The sequence below is a fragment of the Rhinolophus sinicus genome, chromosome 14 (assembly GCF_057876585.1).
Source record: "Rhinolophus sinicus isolate RSI-liver-muscle chromosome 14, RSI-T2T, whole genome shotgun sequence".
NCBI classification, from domain to species: Eukaryota; Metazoa; Chordata; class Mammalia; order Chiroptera; family Rhinolophidae; genus Rhinolophus; species Rhinolophus sinicus.
In genome coordinates, this window is record NC_142514.1 from 10,357,781 (window position 1) to 10,378,908 (window position 21,128).

The 21,128-nt window shown below is 46.4% G+C and overlaps 2 protein-coding genes across 5 annotated transcripts in view; one reads left to right on the top strand and one right to left on the bottom strand.

The window, feature by feature from the left end:
* Positions 1-13,203, bottom strand: part of CASP9 (caspase 9) — an 18,372-nt gene extending 5,169 nt beyond the window's left edge. Inside the window, exons 1-6 of the mRNA XM_088790164.1 lie at positions 12,666-13,203; positions 9,108-9,444; positions 7,180-7,214; positions 6,088-6,258; positions 5,540-5,629; positions 4,326-4,473 (exon numbers count right to left, since the gene is read on the bottom strand). Of these exons, the coding sequence (XP_088646290.1) occupies positions 4,326-4,473; positions 5,540-5,629; positions 6,088-6,258; positions 7,180-7,214; positions 9,108-9,444; positions 12,666-12,797 (913 nt within the window). The 5' untranslated portion in view covers positions 12,798-13,203. The remainder of the gene's footprint in view (positions 1-4,325; positions 4,474-5,539; positions 5,630-6,087; positions 6,259-7,179; positions 7,215-9,107; positions 9,445-12,665) is intronic.
* A 1,250-nt stretch (positions 13,204-14,453) lies between these two features.
* Positions 14,454-21,128, top strand: part of DNAJC16 (DnaJ heat shock protein family (Hsp40) member C16) — a 36,314-nt gene continuing 29,639 nt past the window's right edge. The window contains exons 1-5 of one of the 4 annotated variants that reach the window (XM_088790159.1): positions 14,454-14,551; positions 14,673-14,766; positions 15,969-16,060; positions 16,645-16,829; positions 20,842-20,908. In XM_088790159.1, the coding sequence (XP_088646285.1) occupies positions 16,663-16,829; positions 20,842-20,908 (234 nt within the window). In that variant the 5' untranslated portion in view covers positions 14,454-14,551; positions 14,673-14,766; positions 15,969-16,060; positions 16,645-16,662. The other 3 variants (XM_088790157.1, XM_088790160.1, XM_088790158.1) reach the window with 3 other exon arrangements.

The following is a 21,128-nucleotide window of genomic DNA, read 5'->3' on the forward strand; positions in this document are numbered from 1 at the left end:
CACAACGTTTTTAAATTTTTTAAAAATTACCAAAAGAGAAAAAAGAAAGAACAAAAAAAGAGAAACTAGAAAGAAAAAAAATTACCAAAAACAGGTCACCGAATAGCATATAAAATATGACCCATTTGGCATATAGATCATAAATAAAAAGATAGGAAAGAGAGAGGAGAAAAAACAAATCTGGAAGAAAACACATCAATTGTTGCCAGTCGCTACCTTTGAGGTACAAGCCTGGGAGTAGGGATGACAGAGGACTTTTACTTTTTCACCTTTTTATACCTCTGAAGTCTTTGATCCTTTTGTATGTTCTTTTAATGAGCATGAACCACTTTTCATCTCATCAGTTTACACGGGTCACTTTGTAATCGGCTGTTGTAAACATTGATGGCCTCCTCCACACCACACATTACATCTCAACATAATGATTCAAAAACAAAACATAGCCCAGCCATGTTGGCCGCACCCAGAGACAATCAGGGCTAACAGTCTCGGCTGTCTCTTTGCAGTCGTTGGTCGATTTTTTACCTGGTGATTCGCAGGGTCAACTAATCGTGCTTTATTCCCCAGTCACAACCTCACGAGGATTTTCCTCGGGTTATTATAAAGCCTTCTTTAAAATCATGGGTTATAACACAGATGACGACACATACACATAGGGGGTACCCCTGGGGTACAGAGCACCAACACAGGCACTGAGGAAGACATAAAGTAAGAAGACGGGGTCCTCTGTCTAGAGAGCTAAACGCCCAAACTGAAAACACATGCATTGAGACTTGGATAGAAATTTTTTAAAAAACTATACAAAACTCAGCTTTTTGGGGGCGTTGGGAGGTGGGGATAGGAATATAGTTGCGCAAGTTTCCACTATTATCACACAGTGCCCCCTTTAACACAACCGAGGGGAGAAAAATCGCCATTCTTGGCTTCTGTCTTACAAATACCACATGAGGTGGGTCTTCTGTGTGATTCTGTCTTATCTTATCTTACCTCAGCTGCTGGAAAAGCACAAGCCAAACTTGCAAGCCACCTCTGCCAGCAGGCAGGACCTCGCAGGACGCATTTCTAGATTCCAAACGTATTCTTCCTCGCAGCTCCTCTATTTTGTTCTGTATCATTTGTATTTCTGAAGCTATCGCAAATCCTCTTACGGGAATCAAAGAAAGCATCACGTCATAGGTAACGGTATCCATGGAGATGCTTACAGCTTCTGACCCAGTAATATGTTAAGGAAATAATTCAGCCAAAGCGCTCTTTATAAAGACATTTGTGGTCATGTGAGCCAAAAATTAGATTATCACCTAAATGGCTTACATTACAGCAGTGGTTTAGTAAGTGACTGCATATCACTGAAATGGAAGAGTATAAAGCCATTTGAACTAGGGATGACGAAGACTGTGGAGATGTGGGGAAAGGCTTAAGGGATAATGTCAGATGAGTGAAGCAGACTGAGCCCGTGAGCCAAGAGCAAAAGGTAAAAGCCAAAAATGAAATAGTTGTGTCGGCCTCGCAGGTGTCTGCATGACTTTAAGTTGTCATATTTTCTGTCTTTTCAGTTGTAAAATCCAAACTCCCCCAAAGCAGTGGAAGGCCTGGTAAACAGAGGGGTCAGGGCAGGATGGGAGCCACACACAGCTCAACCGCAGAGCCATGGGGGTGGCGATGCTGCAGGAGGTGTCCCAAGGTGAGTTCCTCGGAGTAGAGCTCCCTGCAGGGTACAACGGGCCCCTCCACAAAGAAGGCAGCTAACAAGAGCTTCGGTAAAAACAAGCAAAGGGCAGAGTGGCCCGGAGTGTTCCTTCCGGAGCAGGGGACTGGGACCCAGGCTCCGATGTGAAAAAGGGGAACAGTCCAGTGGGAGAAAAGGCACCCGGCAGACAGGCCCATGAGCAGGAGAGCAGACATCTGTGGTGGGAAACAGCCAGGAGGGAGGGAGGTTCACCCAGGGAAGCTGGGGTCCCATCTTCAGGACACAGTGACAGTTCTGGCAACCCCATAATAATAACCCCAACACCTACTGATCTCTCACCCCAGACAGCTGAAGCTCAGAAACTTGGTCGTTTGTATTCTCACCGCTAATGTGCAGGGACCAGGATTCTGCCTTATTATCGTTTTGCCTCTCAACCCCCCTGCTGTACTGCACGGAGGCCCCCCCAAGCCTGCAAAGGGGGCTTCGTAAATCTATGAAAGCTGGACTATTCTACAGCTGACTTGTGTCACTGCTTCTGGTTGTTTACTTGGTCAAGATCCTGGAATGTGCCCCACGTGTCTGGGGATGACTTGAAGTGGAACAGGGGAAGGGACCTGAGATGTGAGCATGGGACTATGGCTGGGTCCACCTGGAGAGCTGGGTACCGCAGGGGGGAGGGGGCACTCCAGTGGAGGATGACCTAAGAACCGCCTAAGGAGACAGGGATGGACAGAGGGACTGCCTGTGAAAAATGGAGCAGAGACAATGGGATGTGAGAGGGGAATATGGTGACAAGAGAAAGGGTGGGTCAGACAGGATGCTAACTGTTTCTTCATTCATGGGTCAGCCTCATCCTACAAATCTGACGCAAAGGCCTAGCTACAGGGTTATACATTTCCTACATGGCTTTGTTCTTAAAGTGCCTCGATAACTCAAAACCCTCTGTGAGGCAGGACTAACTTCCCATAAGAATAAATATACAGAGGGGAGAGGGGCTGTTTGCTCAGCACATAAATTCCACCACCACTGTCTCATACTGCTCTTCCTTCTGCCTTCCCAGCATGATCGCTAAAATTCTGAAGAGGCGTGACCCAAAATGAACAGCTTGGCCCAACAGAGGCTGCCCAGCTTTGGCCAAGACCATCACCACGCCATGTCACCTTGTATCATGCTCCTTGTTCAATGACATTCCACACCAAAGTTACTGACTTAGAGGTACGTGTTTCTGCGCTGGTGCCCGCACTACCTCTTAATGAAGGGGTGGATGACCATGTTAGAGGACTTTAAAATGGTTTTAAACTGTAACAACAGTGAACTTTAAAATAGCAACATAAGAGTCACCAAAATCCAGGGCAGACAGTTCTGAGGCAGGTAAACCACAGGACACCCCACCAGACACAGACAAAGACAAGGACATTTGGGTATTTCTGTCCTCAGCTGACGTGCCACCCTCCATGTGGCAACAGCGTTAAACACAAGATCACACAGCCAGCTGGGGGCTAAGCAGGGACCGGATGGAACTCCAAAAGCAGCTATTAGGTTGGTGCAAAAGTAACTGCAGCTTAAAAGGTTAAAAAAAATTTTTTTGCAAAAACCGCAATTACTTTTGCACTAACCTAATACATTCCAACTTTGGAATCTTGCTGTTCCCACTGAGTCATGTTGCTTTGTTTTTAAATGAAGGGAGTCTATGTTATTTCAAATTTTGCTCACAGCTATTTTTCTATGGTTTTGTTTCAAATTTAAATAATTAGAATCAACATAAGATGCAACCATACCATGACCTTTGTGCCAGGCCGGGGACTCAGCTGTAGGGCAGACAGGCCTAGCCCTGACCTTGGGGATGAGGCCATGTTAGTACAAGGACAAAGTACTGTGACAGGGAAGAACAGGCGCTGCATGAGCACAAGGGCTGGTTAATCCTGACTGTGCAAGGAAGTGGGTATTGAGGGAAGACTTCCTGGAGGAGGTGACAATAAGTTGTCACCAGAAGGATGGACGAGGAAGAGTTGGCCAGGAGACAAGGCAGAGGAATGGCACATGGAAAGCCTGAGGAGCAAGCCAGAGCCTGTGACCTCCTGGGAAAGCTGAGTGGTGCTGGGGCGAGCACAGCATGCCAGACTAGGGGAAGCACAGTGGCTGGGACCAGATCACCCAGGGGCCCATGGGCCCCACCAGTGAGTCCAAAACCACCATGAAGATCCTCCGTGCTGCTGAGAATGGATATGGCATGGGCACTAGACCAGAAGACCAGCTAACTTGAACTTTCCCAGAAAACTGGCCCCCCCTTTCTCTGGGGTAGTGGAAAGGGGGTCTAGTTGATGGAGGTCAGGAGAATGATGATAAAGAAAATGGAAGAGTATTTTTCTTTCTCTTCCACGTTGTTGATTTTTGTCAAGTCTCTGGAGTTGAAGTTGCCAAAGTTACAGGAGTCCCTGCTTCTACTGCATTGTGAGAGAAAGACTCTCACCTCGCAAGGCGGGACAAAGTGGAGGCTGCTCTAGCCAGATGCAGGTGCTGCCATCCGGACAACTGTGACCCCTGGAAGACCCCTTGGACGTGGTGAGGGGCTGGATGGAGAAGGAAGCCGCTCCTTCCCCCCTAGATTCACCTGCAGAGGGGCTGAGGGCCTGCTTACCTCCACCACAGGCCTGGATGAAAAAGAGCTTGGGCTTCCCTCCCAAGCTGGGGCAGCTGGTTCCGTTGAAGATGTTCACAATTCTCTCGACGGGCACAGGACACCCATCTGTGCCATAAATAGCCCCTGGGAACTGGCGGTGGCTGGCCTGGAAGACCAAGAATCCTGGTCATAAAACCAAGAAGTTGGGTAGGAATCCCTGTCCTGAAGCTTTGGGGGGGGGGGGGGGGCCATGCATTACAGAGCAGGTTCATTCTGGATGGGCCCTGGGCAGCTTCTATTCCAGGGGTCTCAAAGTCACACATGCCTACAGGGACCAAGACAGCCTAATGAGAGTGCCGGCCAGCCTCTTCTGGATCCGTGGCTCTCCAAGTGTGGTCCCTGGGCCATCAGCATCTGCATCGCATGGGACTCGTAAGACATGCAAATTCCTGGGCCCCACCCAAACCTCCTAAATCAATCACCCTGAGAGTAGAGACCAGCAATAGGGTCCTTCAGGTACCTCTGCTGCTGCTAGACGTTGAGAACCCCTGCTCTAGATCGAGTCCTTGGCAACGTTACGTGTATGGCTCTGCATGAAGAGGTCTGGGGTAGGGCCCGAGAGCCTGCCCTCCCACAAGCTGCTGGGCGATGCTCATGCTGCCAGTCCAGGGGCCACACTGGGAAGGATCTAAGGGGCAGGCCCTGCCCAGCTTCAGGCCGCACATGTAACCCAGAGGGGGACTACAGGACCCCAGCTTGTAACCTCTGATCTATCCAACGCTCAACTTACAAGATGAGGAAACTGAGGACGAGGAAGGGGAAGGGGATTGGCCACAATGACCCAGCACACTCGTGGCCGAGCCCAGAGTGTCCTGACTCCCAGCCAGTGGCAAAGGGCCCAGAACAACACCCAGCAGGACCGAGGCAGGAGCTGGGAGCTGTTCTGTGCTGTGCCTGCTCTGAACAAAACCCGGGGGAAGGAGCTTTGTGAGCAGCTTGTCTCCTCCCTGCCTCTCCCAGACGGCTTCTCCCTGGAACACCCCACCCAGGAGGAGCATCCAACTCCTCCGAGAGCCAGGTGGCTCCCAAGAAAACAACAGGAGGTAGACACGACCCCACGGCTCTACCCACAAAGCCCCGGGTAACTTGGACACAGGAAGGAATGGGGCTCCCGCACAGCCTCTCGCTACAGCCTTTCTGGGGCACCTGCCCAAGGAGCTGAGGCCTCCTACCTCACAACCGTGAGAGAGGATGACCACCACACAGCAGTCCAGAGCGCCATGGTCCCGCCGTGCCAGCTCCACCAAAGCCTGGACCATTTGCTACAAGAGAAGGTTACAGGTGAGCTGGAACTTTGATGGATCCAGGTTCCCCTCCTGGGCCCACCTGAAGGCCTAGGAGCACCTTCCGTCCTCCCAGGGCCAATACTGAAGGTATGGCAGTCATAACGGTCTCAAGTCACCGTTCTTGGGGAAAAGGTGCTATGCTTGGGCACTACTCATTTAATCCTCACGACGACCCTAGGAGGTGAGGACTCTTCTTGCTGTCTAGACGAGGAAACTAAGGCTCAGGGGTCACACAGCAGGGAGCAGGAGAGCCAGTCCTCCGCCCAGGTCTGTCTGAGTCTGAAGCTTAAACTGGTAACCACTGAACCACGCTGCCTCTAATGATCCTACAGACCTATGGGCTCGTCTTAGGGAGTCACTTGCTTTTGGGGTCCTTCATAGGACAATGTTCCACCCTGGCCCCCACCCCGCATCTCCACAGACAGCGCTCACACCTTGCTCGTCAGGTTGCACTTCACCTCCACCGAGAAATGGAGCAAGCGGAAACGGTGCGTCAGCTTCTCACAGTCGACATTGGAGCCCGAGCGGGTGCTGAGCCCCAAGCTGAAGTTCACATTGTTGATAATGAGGCAGTAGCCACAGGGGTCTGCGTTCAGGACGTATGCCTGCCAAGCACAGGAACCAACGTAAACCAGGGCCTCCCTGCACGCCTCAGGAGGGGAGGCGACCCCCTGGTTTTCACTCGTGGGGTTGACAGTCTGGAGGGATAAGACAGGAAACGGGGTCTGCCCTCCCCCTGAAGGAGTAGCAGGGTCTACACGCAGCACAGCAGGGCAGGAGCAGAGACTGCAAACCAGACTGGGGTGAGCCCGAGCTGTGTGACGTACGAATAGCTAAACGTGGGAGAGGAGATTAGCTCCCATCACAATACTCAAGGATGGGACTGCTAGCTCAGAAATCTAGCACCCATAGGTAGTCACCCCAAAAGGACCTTATAGACCATCTAGTCCAGGGGAGCACCTGAGTCATGTGGGCAGCTCTGTCGGCAGACTCATGCCCAGACCTACCATCAGAACGTTGACAGTTTCCTTGTAATTCTCTCCCATATCAGTCTGTTCTTTTTGTTCACGGTACTTCACATTATTTATATGTATATATTTCTTTGTATAATGAGCCTCTGCTAGGCTGATGGCTTCACGAGCAGGGGACTAGGGGACTAGAAACACGAGTGGTCTGTTCCCAGGTATCCCAGCACGGAACCCAGGGCTGTCACAGAAGTCACACAATAATGAGTGAATGAGTGAGTGGCTAGGTCTGGGGTGGGTGCCATAGCTGATTCTGATGCCCACCCCTCATTAGGTCTGACCCCCTGACTTCACAGATGAGGAAAGAGCAGGGTTGACAATCTGCTCCAGGAAGAACTGGGCTCGAGTCAGGGAGCTGTAGAGAGTCTGGGCCTGGGACCCTCTCTCCAGCTGGGCTGGGTTCCCTGGGCTCCTGACACAGCTGCAGGGAAAGACCTGGGGAGTGGAGAGCCGAAGGGCCCAAAGCCAAGACAACTAGCCCCAAATCATCTGAAGACTCACCACATCGGCGTTTCCCCTCAATTCCCTCTGAGCACCTGGAGAGAGAAAGAAAGAGGAAAAACATGAATGTCAGGGTCTAACAGGGCAGGAGCAAGGGACTATGTGAGGACAGCCACCACAGAAACATAGGAGTGGGAACTTGGGAACCTTCAGACACTGCTGGTGGGAGACAAGGGGCACAGCCACCTTGGAGAACTGTTTCTAATAATTAAACACACACCTACCCTCTGACCAGCAATTCCACTCCCAGGTGTACACCCAAAAGAACTGGGCACAAAAAGACTTGGCCCCCAGTGTTAATAATAATGCCCCAAACTAGAAACAACCCAAACATCCGTCAACAAGTTGATGGAGAAACAAACCGCGATACAGCCATACAATGGAACACCACACAGCCTAAAAAGGAATGAGCTACTGACTGATACGTGCAACACCAAATAACCTCAAAAACATTATGCCTAGTAAAAAAGAAAAGAAAAAAAAAAAGCCAGAAAAGTAACTATATATGGTGCAATTTCATTTATGTGAAATCCTAGAACAGAAGGGAGAAAGGGGAGCTCCAGGAGAGTAGGTGCTTCCACTCTGTGGAACTCATGGGACCCAACACACAGTAGGTCCTCAGGAAATATTTGCAGAATGAATAAGGGAGTAAAATTGTCATTTTGTCCTTCAATGTCAAACGTTTTCATTTCAATTAGCTAGAAGTCAACTAGCCACCAGTCTTAAAGGTCATGGGGTATTTTTTTCTTTTTTAAGCAAAGAGAACATGGTGGCTACCTCCATGTCATGTTGTTTCATGTCACTTATGTGCCAATGATGGTGACATTCATTGCTCAGAGCAGGCCTAAACCCCTTGTTGGAACTATTCTCTCGTCAATGTAAAAGTCATGGCAGAAAAGCATTCACATCCCGTTTTTAAAAAAAGAAATGGTTTTCCCTAGCCTGAAGACTTCAATTAGTCCACAGGCTTAATTCTGAAACAATTGCTCATTTTCAAAATTTTACTGTACCCTAAAAAATATAACCATTATCCACTACTGAGGAATTTATTCATGTCCCAAATTAGCAATAATGATCCACACTATGAGAAAGTGACATCAAAATGGCAGCATAGGAATTTTCTACTGCCTTCTGCCACAAAGAACTCCGACTTTGACAATCACCCACAGACCAGCATGCCTTTGTAGAAGTCCAGGAATCTAGTGGAGAAGATCTAGGACACTGCTGATGCAAAAATAAAATAAAATAAAATAAATAAAATAAAATATCCAAATCAGATGCACTGAAGAAGCCAGTCAGCAATGATTGGATGAGGTAAGGCTTCTTCAAATGCAAAGACAGCAACACAAAACTTCAAGGAACATGAAAAATCAAGAAACATGACTCCACCAAAGGAACACAGTCGTTTTCCAGTAATCGACCCCAAAGAATGGAAATATGAACTCTGTCCAATAAAGAATTAAAAATCATTGTTTAAAGGAAGCTCAGTTACCTACAACAGAAAGATAACTCAACAAAATTGGGAAAACAATACACAAATAAAACGAGAATTTTAAAAGAGAGGTAGAAATCATAAAACAGAACCAAACAGAGAAATTCTGGAGCTGTGGAATACAATGAATAAAATGAAAAACTGCAATGGACAGCATCAATATCAGACTAGATTGCACAAAAGAAAGAATCTGTGAAGCAGAAGACAAGTCATTTGAAATTACCCATTCAGAAGAGAACACTTGCTTTTCAGAGGAGGGGCTGCCAAAATTAAATCTCCTGAAGGGCTACCAGAATATTCCACCCATCCCCTACGAGTACTCAGAAAGACAACACCAAAATTAAATTCTGAATCTCAGCCTGCCCAGCTGTACCAATGGTCATTTCCCAGTGACCATTTGTTATGCCCACCCACCAATCACTCTCTCGGTACTCACGGACATCATTGAGTCCTCCAGGACCAATGTCCTCTGGCCCCAGCACCTCTGAAGTGAGTTTTCCTGGGATCGGCTTTGATGGATACTGCTTTGCCATTCTCAGCTCCTCTCGTTTGAGATCAACTGGTCCGAGCACCACAGGGATGGGATCCAAGGGTCTGATGGCCTTCGGATCCTGCTTGGCTGCCTGGCTACTTGTTCTCAACAATGAAGCCAGGCTGGTCTGGCCTGTGTCCTCTAAGCAGGAGATGAACAAAGGAAGGGCCTGCCTCCCTCGAGTCTCCAGATCTATGACCAGCTGCCTGGCCTGATCGGGCCGAGACCCAGAGCCTGCTTGCTGTTTGGAAAGAAAGACATGGAACTATTACTCACACACTTTCCTGTGATGCTCACCTCATCCCTCCACTTCCCTTATAGCATAAATCTAAACAATCAGGCACGTGGGTAAAAATTGAGACTGCCTTAGCGTATCTATTTAGTATTTTGGAGGCGTCTACTATGTGCCCAGCACTATGCTAAGTGCTGACAATACAGCAGCAAACAGTCTCAGTTCTCAAGGGGCAAACGACGGGTGGGGAATGAAACAGACACATCAATGATGACACAACAAGGAGAGATGTGCCACAGGGAAAGCACATGGGACTAGGAAGGTACACGGGCACCTGAAAAGCCCTGGGGGTCAGAGGGTTCCAAGAGGGGATCTTAGCTGAGGCCCCAGGGAACATTAGGAAATGAATAGTGAATTCCAAGAAATGAGAACTGTAAGTAGGGGGTGGGGAGCAGGAGTGAGGGAGGAGGCATTTGTGTGGTCCTGCCAAGAAAGCGGTGAGAAGCCACTAAAGAGTTCTAAGGGGGTGACAGAGTCAGATCTGCCTTTCAGGAGTTATCCTGGGGGACAGGGTGGACAATTATAGGGAGTAAAACCATAGCCAGGTCAGGTGGCAGCAAAAATGGTGTAGGTGGAATATAGAGAAGTGAGAGGACAGACCAGAGAAATAAGGAGGGAGAATCTACAGGACTTGGTCGTTGATTGGGTAGCCTGTGAAGAAGGAGAAATGGTCATGGTCAAGATTGACAGGTGTGGGGATGGTGGGGCCTGTCACTGAGACAGAGAGCAGGGTGGAAGCAGGAAGAAGATGCTGGTTAACTGCTGGCTGTCCTTTGAGATCCAGCACTGGGCCAAGTTCCTCAGGAAGCACAGGAATAAGACACCACCCTGTCCTCAAATATCCTACAGCAGCACTGTCCAAGGGAACTTTTCAAGATGAGGGAAATGTCCTTTATTTGTGCAGTCCAATAGGGCTGTCCAATCAGCCACGTGCGGCTACTGAGCACGTGGGTCCTATGACTGGGGAACTGAATGTTTTATTTTGTTTAATCTTAATTACTTCAGGTTTACATTGAAATAGCCACATGTGGCTAATGGCTACTATATTGAACAGCACAGACCTAAATATATAGTGTCACTGAGAAGATAATTCTCACTAGAAAAACAGTTAGGTACATGTCTACTTCTCTACAAATAGATTGTGGTGTTTTGATTTCTCTCAACAGTTACTAAACCCTCACAACAAGGCAGACACTTGTTACATGCATCATTTTATTTAGTGCCCCTCAACAACCTTTAATTACAATGATCCCCACTTTCAGGAAGAGGGAAACTGAGTCACAGAAAAGTGTTGCAACTTGTTAATATATAACAAAGCCAGGATGAGGGCCCGGATCCATGTGGTTCCAAAGTCTGTGTGTTTATCAGCCAAACCAGTGTGGTGAAAGGGCGGCCTGTTGTTCACACAGCGTTCTTTACAAATTCTGAATTGTTACTAACATTTAAAGTCAGGGACTTTGACATCAAAATCATGATTTCCAGCTTCTCTTTAAAGACATGAAAAATCTGGCAGCACCAGCCCAGCATTCTGGCATGACTGTTACCAGTGCAGAGGTCCTTGCCCCTCTTGGGAGAGAAATCAAGAGAATGGGCGTAACAGTTTTGCAGACAAAAAGGTTTATTAAAGCAAAAGCTTGACGCATTGAGGGAGCACATCTCGAAAGAGAATGGGTGTGGCTCACTCAGGTTTATAGGCACAGTGGCTTTATGGGCTCTTGGGGTTGGGGGCCATTCCTTCCTCTTTCCCTTCTCCCTCCCCAAAGTATATTGAGGCTGGTCCAACACTGCTGCCAGGCCAGAGCAATGGAACCCCGATGTTCATTAGCATTTTAAATCTCCACCTAAGGGAATGTTTTTCACCATGATAATGAGGAAAAGTTAACAACTATAGGACAGCTCTTTTAATCAATGTGCTTGTGACTAGAAACGTTCCCTGGACCACTCATCTCTCCTGCAATTATGGTATTGTTTCTTATAGGCCTGGGGATGTGGTTCGAGATTGTTCTCCCCAGCTGCAGGCTTGGCTAGGGCTACTGTGACCACCTACTTGACTACCGGCCATATAACAGAGACAGCGAGCAGGGCAGGAGCAGGAAGAAAGAAGCTGGAGGTGGAGCTGGAGGGCAGGGCAGAGACTGCCTGCTGTAGTGCCCACACGTTGGGCATGTGAATGGGTGACCACTGTGGATGTATCTGAAGGCAAGGATATGGTCTCACACCATTTCCACCACTCAGTATAGGCCACACAGCAGATGCGCAAAAGGCTTCTTTTAATATTAGTCATTGCTAATTTTCCACACGACACTTGTCCTATTAAAGACTTCCTCACTGGGTCAGGCCAAGCTCCTGGGTGATGCAGAAACTGGACACTCGGCCTGTAAGCAGCCCACAGGACACTGGCCAGGGGCCTCCAGGAAGCCACACACACCCACTGCAGCCCATGGTAGGAAATCCCCGGTGAACTTGCCTCACCTCACAGGCCTGTGGTAAGGGTCAAATAAGACAAAGATATGAAAGTGCTTTTAAAGAGAACCTCCAAGGTTTGACTTCATTATTCCCTCCATTACCTGAATTAAACCGTTCATCTCCAAAACCCCTTACAAAACATAAACTTAACATGAGGGGCTGGCCAAGGAGGACAGGGCAGCCAACCACCATATGTTGAGCCCTTACTCTGTGCCTGACACTCCACTGTTTCACATCCGTTATCACATTTAGCCCTCAGGACAATACTACTGTTGTTCCCGTTTCACGGCCCAGGAAACGGGCTCAAAGAGTACAGGTGACTTGTCCAAGGACAGGGTGCCAGGTAGTCTGATGCCCTGGATCTCCGTGCTAGAGGAGGAAAAAACACACATGCCTCCTTGCTGGCAAGAGCACAACGCCGCAGCAGCTTGCACGCTGGTGGTGCAGGGCGCCGAATGGCTTCAGCAAGCCCTCAGGTAGGTGCCTGGGATTGTTTGGGTCGGCTGGGCAATTTAGTGGGCTCGCCGCCGTGAGGGAAATCGGGGTTCCCACACAGCCGTGCCCCAAACGGGGGTGGGTACTGGGTGGTACAGATAGGAGAGGAAGAAGTGGGAGCTCCGCCATTAAGTTACGCTGTCCCCATCTGTAACAGAAGTATGCGCGCGATGCGGGAAGCCGGGGGCGCCGGCTGGATGGGGGCGCACCTGGATGTCCTCGATCATGCCGGGCGTGAAGAGCTCGCGGCTCAGCAGAACGTCCCAGAGAGGGGCCACCTGAAGCTCGCTGACCAGCCGCACCCGGCACCGCCGCAGGACCTGCCGGTCAGCGTCGTCCATGGCGAGCAGACGGCGGGGACACCGGCCGCCTCCGGCCGCTTCCGGGCCACGGCTACTGCGCCCAGCCTGCTCCCCAGGACCCGCCCGAGGTCCAGCCACCGCGTTGCGCTCCACCCCCGAATCTTCCTCACCCCGAGGTTCCAACTCCCCGGCCAGGCCACTTCCGGCCCATTTGGCTCCGCCTCTGAGCCCTGTCCAGCCCCCAGGACCCACCCCCCGTGGCACCGCCCCCAGTACACACCCACTCGTCGACGCCCCGCCCCACGTCAACGCCCCGCCCCAGACACACCCTCGCGTCACTGACGCATGCCCCTCGCCAAAATTCAAGACCACTCACTTTTACCGAGAGTCGGGGTGGGTCACTCTACTAATAAGAGAGACAGCCCTGCCTCGAGCCACAGTCTGTCCCCGCCCCCACTCAACCCCCTTCCGGGTATGGCTCCCCTCTAGGCACCCCTGCCCCCAATTAAACCTTCCACTCGGGTGTCCGGATCTTATCGTTTACTGTTCCAAATTCGTGTGTCTCATCCAACCAGCCCACACTTCATGGTTTTCCATTCCCCTCGTCCCTCCCTCCCACCCTTGCTCCTCCCAAACAACGACAGAAAACGGGCAGAAATCTCGTCCTCTGAACTCCCAATTTGTACGGCTCATCTGAGAAGTAATTGATCCTGTTTATTGAGCATTTGCTAGGTCTCAGCCATTATGCTAGCCACTTTGCATTGCATTATCTCATTTATCCCTGACTACAATCCTACCAGGGAAGTATTTCCCCCCATTTTATATATGTGGATGCTGGGGCTCAAGGAAGGAAAGTCACCGTTCAAGAGCACGGAGGTAGAAAGTGGCAGAGGGGGGCAAGACGTAAACTCGAACCTAACTCAAAGCCCACACTCTTAACCGGGAGTCCACCTTTAATGTATTCTTTTGAGTAGCAAAATTTCAGCCCCATTTATTCATTTATTCCACAAATATTTACTGCGATCTTGCCTGTGCCGACGTCTGTGCAGGCATCGAGAATACAGAGGTGAAACAAAGCAGACACAGCCCTGCCATAGGAGCTTACATTCCAGTAGGAGGAGACAGACGATAAAATAAAAGATATAGTATGTTAGTGATAGATACAAGGAGATCTAAATAAATAAGTACATACATACATGCATACATACATACATATATACAAGGCAGGGCGGTATGAAATGTAACTCTCTATATCCCTAAAGAATCTGTCTCTGGCTCAATGAAAGTTTTCCTCAGTCACCTGTGCCCTCTCCCTCTTACCCCCACCACACACATCCCTTTCCTTTGCTAAAGGCAGGGATTGGCACATTCTAGGGTGGAGCTCGCTTTTTGGTAAACGGGTTTAGAAGTCCTGGGTTCTAGGCCTTGGGCAAGTCCCTGCCCATCTCTGGGCCTCAGTCTACCCATCAGCATATGGAGGAGTTGGACTAGAAAGGATCCCTAAGGTCCCTTCCAACTCTGACGCTCTAGAATTCTATGAATAGGCTTAAAGAGAACGGAGACCAGCGTTTGCTTCCCCACCCTAACAACCGTTGCTAGACGAGGGCCATCTCCTGGTAGGACTGGAAACTCCTCCCTGGATCGGGGAGGTCTTTTTCGCATCCCATCATGCATCGCGACTTAGCCTCGCTAGGAGGCACGTTTTGACCTCTTTGGTCACGACCATGCCTTTTGGGCCCGCCAAGGAGCGCGCCTCGTTCCTATGGCAACCGCGCCAGGTCCACGCGCAGACGGTGGGTGACAAGGGTCAAAATAGATTCGCAAGTAGAGGCCCTCAGCCGGTTCAGTGCGCGCCTTTGGTGAGCGGGGCCTTTAAGTATCACGTGACTCCCTTCAATCTTTTCCCCTCCCCAGGCCCCGAAGAGCGCTGGTGTGGACCAGAGGCTACCTGCCAGCGGACTAACTGGATGTCGGAAGCTGCCGCCGTTTAGGCTGGTGCCCTTTCCCGGTAACTCCTTCCCGGCGTGACGCGCGGAGCCGCGAACGCGGCGGGACCGGGCAGGCTCAGGAATCTCCCTTCCGTTCCTCCTCGTTCCCGGTCCCTGCTGGGCCTGCGAGGAAAGGGGAACCGACTGGGCCCGGCCAAGGGCTCTCGGAGGAGGCGGCCGTCTCCTGGAGGGTTGCGACCTCCGGCGGGTGTTCGAAGCGGGGCTCAGACCCAGAGTGTGTCTCCGGCAGCAGCCGCTTAGTTTAGGGAATATTGCCTGAGGTTGGTAGCCTACCTGTTGGGCAGGTTGTTTTCTGCCCTGGGGCCGGCGTCGTCAGGCGGTCAGCAAAAGAACTTCACAGCCCCCACCCACCCCGCACTTGGGGCCTCTAACGAACTCTGGAAGCGACTGACACAGTTGAATAAGGCAGTGGTTGCACAGCACGGCAGAAAAAACTACCAAGTACCACTTACTGACTGTTGACCCTATGCTCAGTAAATCCTTTACATACATTTAACCCCCATGTTGATCCTTTCTGGATGGTATTATTCACCCCCCTTTTTTGAATAAGGACAATGAGGCTTAACAAGTTTAACTAACTTGCCCAAGGTCATAAAGTGGTGGAGGATGGCTCCCAATCTTCGTCTGATTCCAGAGCCCAAGTGCTTACCCAGCAGCTACATCACCTTCGGATTTTTAGCGCGCTGGACCTGTTTTGTAGGCTAGAATAGGTTCTAGGTCACCTTAACAAAGAAACTGGTTTGTTTTTGGATTTTATTCAGCATGCGTGCAATCCTAAACATTGGTCATCAGGTTAGTCAATTTTGTGAGGACTCCCAGTCAGTATTTAGACTTCCACCTGTTAAAATCCACCGCTGTTAACAGCTTTTGCCCACCCTCTTAAGTAAGCTATCAACAATTGACACTCGAACCTTGAAACTTTAGTGATTTATGGGAGTCAAGATAAATTTGGCCTTGATAAAACTTTGTATAACATCCCAAAAAGCATAATCCTGGAGTGTGTCAGGGCAGTCATACAGCACTACCTTGTTCGTAAAGCAGCCAGGATTATTTCCAAAACCCACAATGAATGCAGTCACTACACTCACCAAAGATGGAGCTTTAATATTTGAAGACTGTGTCTGTCTGGTCTACAGTCTTTGCCATTAATTCCCCTTCATGTGGAAAACTAAATTTTTTCTCACCACTTTTTCTCAAATAGTGAAAAAAAAGTTGAGCATTTCCTGAGGCCTCCATTTATAATGACCATATTGCTAATGATCAGCTTCTCATTTTCTTGTTCAAATGCACTAGGTAAGAAAGAATAGAATTGGGGCATATTAAATCATAATTGCATAGTTTTTAAAGAGCATTTCACTTTCGTGTTTGTACTTATTTAACACCCAAGAATGTCACAACTATCTCATTTTGTGGTTTTGCACATGGTAAATCTTAGGATTTCATGAATTTATTTAGCATATACTCAGTGAAGTATTCTTAAGTCTCATATTTTAAGTTTAAACTATCACCAGTATAAGGGAAATAGTGTATTGAGATGTAGTCACCTTGATTTTCCTATGTATTTTTCCCCACATTCGCTTATTATTTCATCTCATTCATTTTCAGTCATTTCTAAAGCGTTTCTAATCCAAGGATCCTGGAGAGTCGCTATTAATTCTTATTGCTCATCTTTTCATCTATAATAGTTCTCGTTTGTGATATAAATAGTAGCGAGATTATTGATTTTTTTTAAATATGGTCTAACAGCTTGACGCTTTTCCTGCAAAATACCTTTTGTTTGTTTTGTTTTTCATCTCTGTATCTTATACCTTTACCTAAAAAAGCAAGACTTTCCAGGTTTCTACCACTGAAACTTGTTGCCTCTTCAATCATTTCAGCTCTGGAAAGGAAGAGAAATGGAAGTGAAAAAGTTGAGCATTTCCTGGCAGTTCTTGATAGTTCTGGTTCTGATCCTGCAAATTCTGTCTGCGTTGGATTTTGACCCATACAGAGTCCTAGGGGTCAGCCGAACAGCCAGTCAGGCTGACATTAAAAAGGCTTATAAGAAGCTCGCCCGGGAATGGTAGGTGAAACAAAGAAATAGTTTAATATAAACTAAGCAGTTTTAGCAGGGGAATGAAGCCTAAATTATGATTAGCTTTTATTTGTCTCTGTTTCTGTGTTCAATAAATATATAATATATCTGTCTAAAATATTTTATTTGGGAGAACTAATGTTCATGTTATTCTATAATTTTTAGTGATGTGACCCAAAGCCTGTATTACTGTGAAACCCCTTTAATTGCCCTACATACTGTTAGCATATTTAATGTTAAAGTAAAGTAGGAGGGGAACTTTAATTTTTAAAATATGTATGTAATCGACAAGGGATAAGCTACCCTTCCCATGATGTTATTCATAAAGTAACTCTTTATGAGTGTCATTGCTAATGGGAACACTATCCAATCCTATTTTCTAGATTATTAACTTTTTAAGCTTTCACAAAAATTTTACATTAAGAGCTTTTTGCCCTTGATTTAAAGGGACTATTCAGGAATTGAGTACATTACTTTTAAAAATTATAGCAAAATCATAATTTTACCTATGGATATGGAATATGCTAGAGAATATATTAATACAAGTGTTTGTGAATTAGCAGGATAGCAATAAATTTAAAACTTATTTTGGACAGACATGATCAATTTCTTCCACTAATGCTGTGGACTTACCAAAGAAGTAGAAGTGTTGGATTATATAGCTGGAGGGGAGCAGCAGGAGGAGGAAAGGAGGGAAAGGACACCAGCGACTACAAGCTGGGTAAACCAAGCATCAGTAATGAAAGGCTTGGGACGGGAACCATCATTGATGGCCTTCTGCATGCGAGGCTCCAGGTCCTATGTTTTCTATCTCATTTAACTCTCATGATTAGCCTATGAGGGAGGGTACTGCTGTCCCTGTTTTACGAGTGAGGAGATCTATGCTCAGAGTTAAGCCTCTATTACCTTTGGGTTCCATAGTTTGACCCTCTGGACCAACAGGTAGTTTATTGCTTTTTTGCTTTTTGATCACTTACCCATCTGGGCAGAAGTAAGAGTGAGTGGGTTAGTGTGTGGGTGGGTAGGAAGTTATGCAGGAACAAAACTGCCACTTGTAGATGACATTGCAAGCTGCGCATGACTGCCTGACACCATTCTTCTTCAATCAAAGGTGTATCTTAGTTTTAAACTGATTGCAATAAAGGTAAAAGATAGTTTTAAAACATAATGTTTTGAATAGACAGATATTTTAGACCATATTCATATCGGTGAGGAAACCAGAATTGGATACTAAAAACCCAATCTCTCGTTATGCGTGGCCTCTTTCCAGGGACTCTTTACAGCAAAGTTGCTTTCAACATCATTTCCGACTCTTGCCTCATGATGTTTAAAGCAAAATGTATAAATCTGCAATGAATTCATAAGGTAGCAACATTCTTTTAGACAGGATATGGCCTTTGACAACGTTTTAAACACAGAAATGATAGCTTAGGACCTATTTAAAATGTATAGTTTTAACTGCTGTCTTCCAGAGCTGAAAAGGGTGTTATGATATTAATTAAATGAGTCATATGCTTCTCTTCCTTCATTAGAGTCTCTCTAGGAGTAATTCATCACCATAGAAATATATAGAGTATCATCCAGTGAAAGTCTAAAATTTTACTTTATGATTGTATTTTTACTATACTGTTATTTTCTGCTGTGTTGGCATTGGCAGTGTTTTATCGCGGAAATAGTTTGTTTCATTTTGTAATGGTTTCATATGCAGTGAACATAGTAGTGTTTCTTCCCAGTTTGACTTTTCAGAATGAGCTACTAATTGTTGAATTGGATCTGTAGCCTTTCTCTACTGTGGTTTACTACTTAATAGTGTTGCTTACACTTCTCAAGAGCTTTCCCCTCCCTTGCTTGGTAAAACCATTTAAAATTGGATTTTCTCTCAAGAAAACTGTTTCTCTCCCAATAATTAAGTTTTATCATAAGTACTTTTCTTTTGTCATCTACATTGGCAAGATAACTTCTACCAAAGAAAAAGGCATAATAAAATTTGATTTGAAGCACATGGTCAGTCACCTGAGCAATAATTGATTTGTCTAATACTTTACTGTGTTATTTTTTTATGTTTATTATCATTATTTTTTGTATTTTTCATTTATTTTTCAATTACAGTTGACATTCAAACTATATTACTTTTTCTACCTTCATTTTTATTCCCTTAGAGGTAGGTAGACTGACAGTAGATACCAAATACAATATTTTCTTCATTTTGAAATGTAAAGGATGTGTATTATATTGCAGTTTGTGAAACATTTCCTATACACTGAAAATAGCATTGGACGGTTCTTTCCTAGAGCTGAATTTATCCTTTCCTAAAGTGTTTTCAACTTTGTGGTGTCTCCCTGCGATTAGGAGAATATTCCTTATACGCTGAAACTGTCCTGTGGTTTCCTCCCAATTCTTGGGCCTTGGTTTCCTCTGTTCCAAGATCTGTGGTTTTAACCCAGCTGCCCTCAAAACTCTCTCTCTGGTTCAGTCTCTTTATAAGTCCCTTCCTTCCCTTCTCCCCCTACAGAGTTCTTTCTGTGTGTTAAGTCTTCATTTGTATGATCGCATAATTTTAGCTTCTCAGCCTTTAGCCTAAGTTTGAATATTTAAAGCACTTTTTTTTTTGTCCTCCAGAAACATGCTTGAAACTGCCATCTTGTTTCGTTAAGCTGTACTATTTTCACTATACCTAGCTGATATTTTTCCCACTAATATTCATAACAAGGATTAAACAGTTGAGGAAGGAGTGATGTCCAAATTCAATAGCCAACTGTTTGAAGTTTCTTTATTTTTAGAGAAATCAGAATATGTGGTATTATTCTTTCAGATGTGATCCTGTTGGAATAAGTTGGTCAGGTTGTAAATTTTTCTTATTCCAATGTACTTGATGCTGTTTTCAGGAGTCATTTGCTTCCCAGTAGATTGTTTCTCTTTCCAGAACTTTTGCTTGAGGAAATTTATTAGAAGTTAGCAGAAGTGATTACTTAAAGAATAAGCTCTGTAACAGTCTCTTAATAAAATGAACATTGAAAAATTAGTTCAGCCTCTGCTTTCCAGGACTTTAAAATTCCCAAAGCTAAAATTGATGATAAGCAGATTACAGAATAATATATGACTGCAAAATGGATAATTGCCAGTTGCGCATAGTAGCAAATATTAATTCTAATATTAGTTGAAATCACTTTACATAAACTGTAGACTTTGCTCACATCTTATCCATTTATAGGTAAAAGTCAATCATACGTAGGTAGAATGGGATAACCACAGTAGTAATGAAAATTAAAATGTTCTAATTTGAACATCAGCAGCAAGATGTTATGTTTTTACTAAACAAATTCATGTTGCAGCTAAAGCTATTTCCTATGTCTGCCTGAGTTGTCAGAAGAAATACCTTCATTGATATCATTCTAACATTGGGCTGAAGTGCTGCCACCCTGGGAAAAGCAGTTGGTTCTTATGGATAAGTGACTTCAGCCTTGAGCCAGCTTTAGCCATGTTTAGGAGCAGTGTAAAGGCTTATACATTTCCCACTGTTCCTCAGTGAAATGCTGCAGCACTGTCTCGTGTTGTACTTTGAAAACGTGCCCAGCTAAAGTGCTGTTAGAAGAACTTGCGCTTTTTGTGTGTGTGTGTATTTTTTATTTTATTTTATTTTTTCAGTTGTGTTTTTCCAGGACCCATCAGTTCCAAGTCACGTAGTTGTTTCAATCTAGTTGTGGAGGGCGCAGCTCACAGTGGCCCATGTGGGGATCGAACCAGCAACCTTGTTGTTAAGAGTACTGCATTCTAACCAACTGCGCTAACTGGCCGCCCCCAGAACTTGCCCATTTTAAAGTTGCATTTAATATCGTCATGTGAAGCAACTGATTGCTTCTACCATTTATTTTTAAGACACTGTCCTAACAGGATAGCCTTCCTGTTGCCTCTGATATAGTGAACTGTGTGTATAACGATGTTAATTGACCACGTGTGGAATATTAAACCCATTCTCACTGCCTGCCCATTTGTGTTTCAGGCATCCTGACAAAAACAAAGATCCTGGAGCAGAAGACAAGTTCATTCAAATTAGCAAGGCCTACGAGGTACCGTGTCAAACTTTGTGATGCATCCATTACCTCTTATAAGATATGCCTTAGGTAATGAGTTTTATAAAGTCCTCTCATATGGGACATGCTCCCTGTAGCCTTGACCCAGTTTCTAGACGATGGTCGAGAGACCGTATTTGGCCACATCCAGTAAGTTGAAACTAGTGCCTGAACACTTCAGCTCTTGGAAGAAAAATGGCCTAGTTTAAAGGTTTGA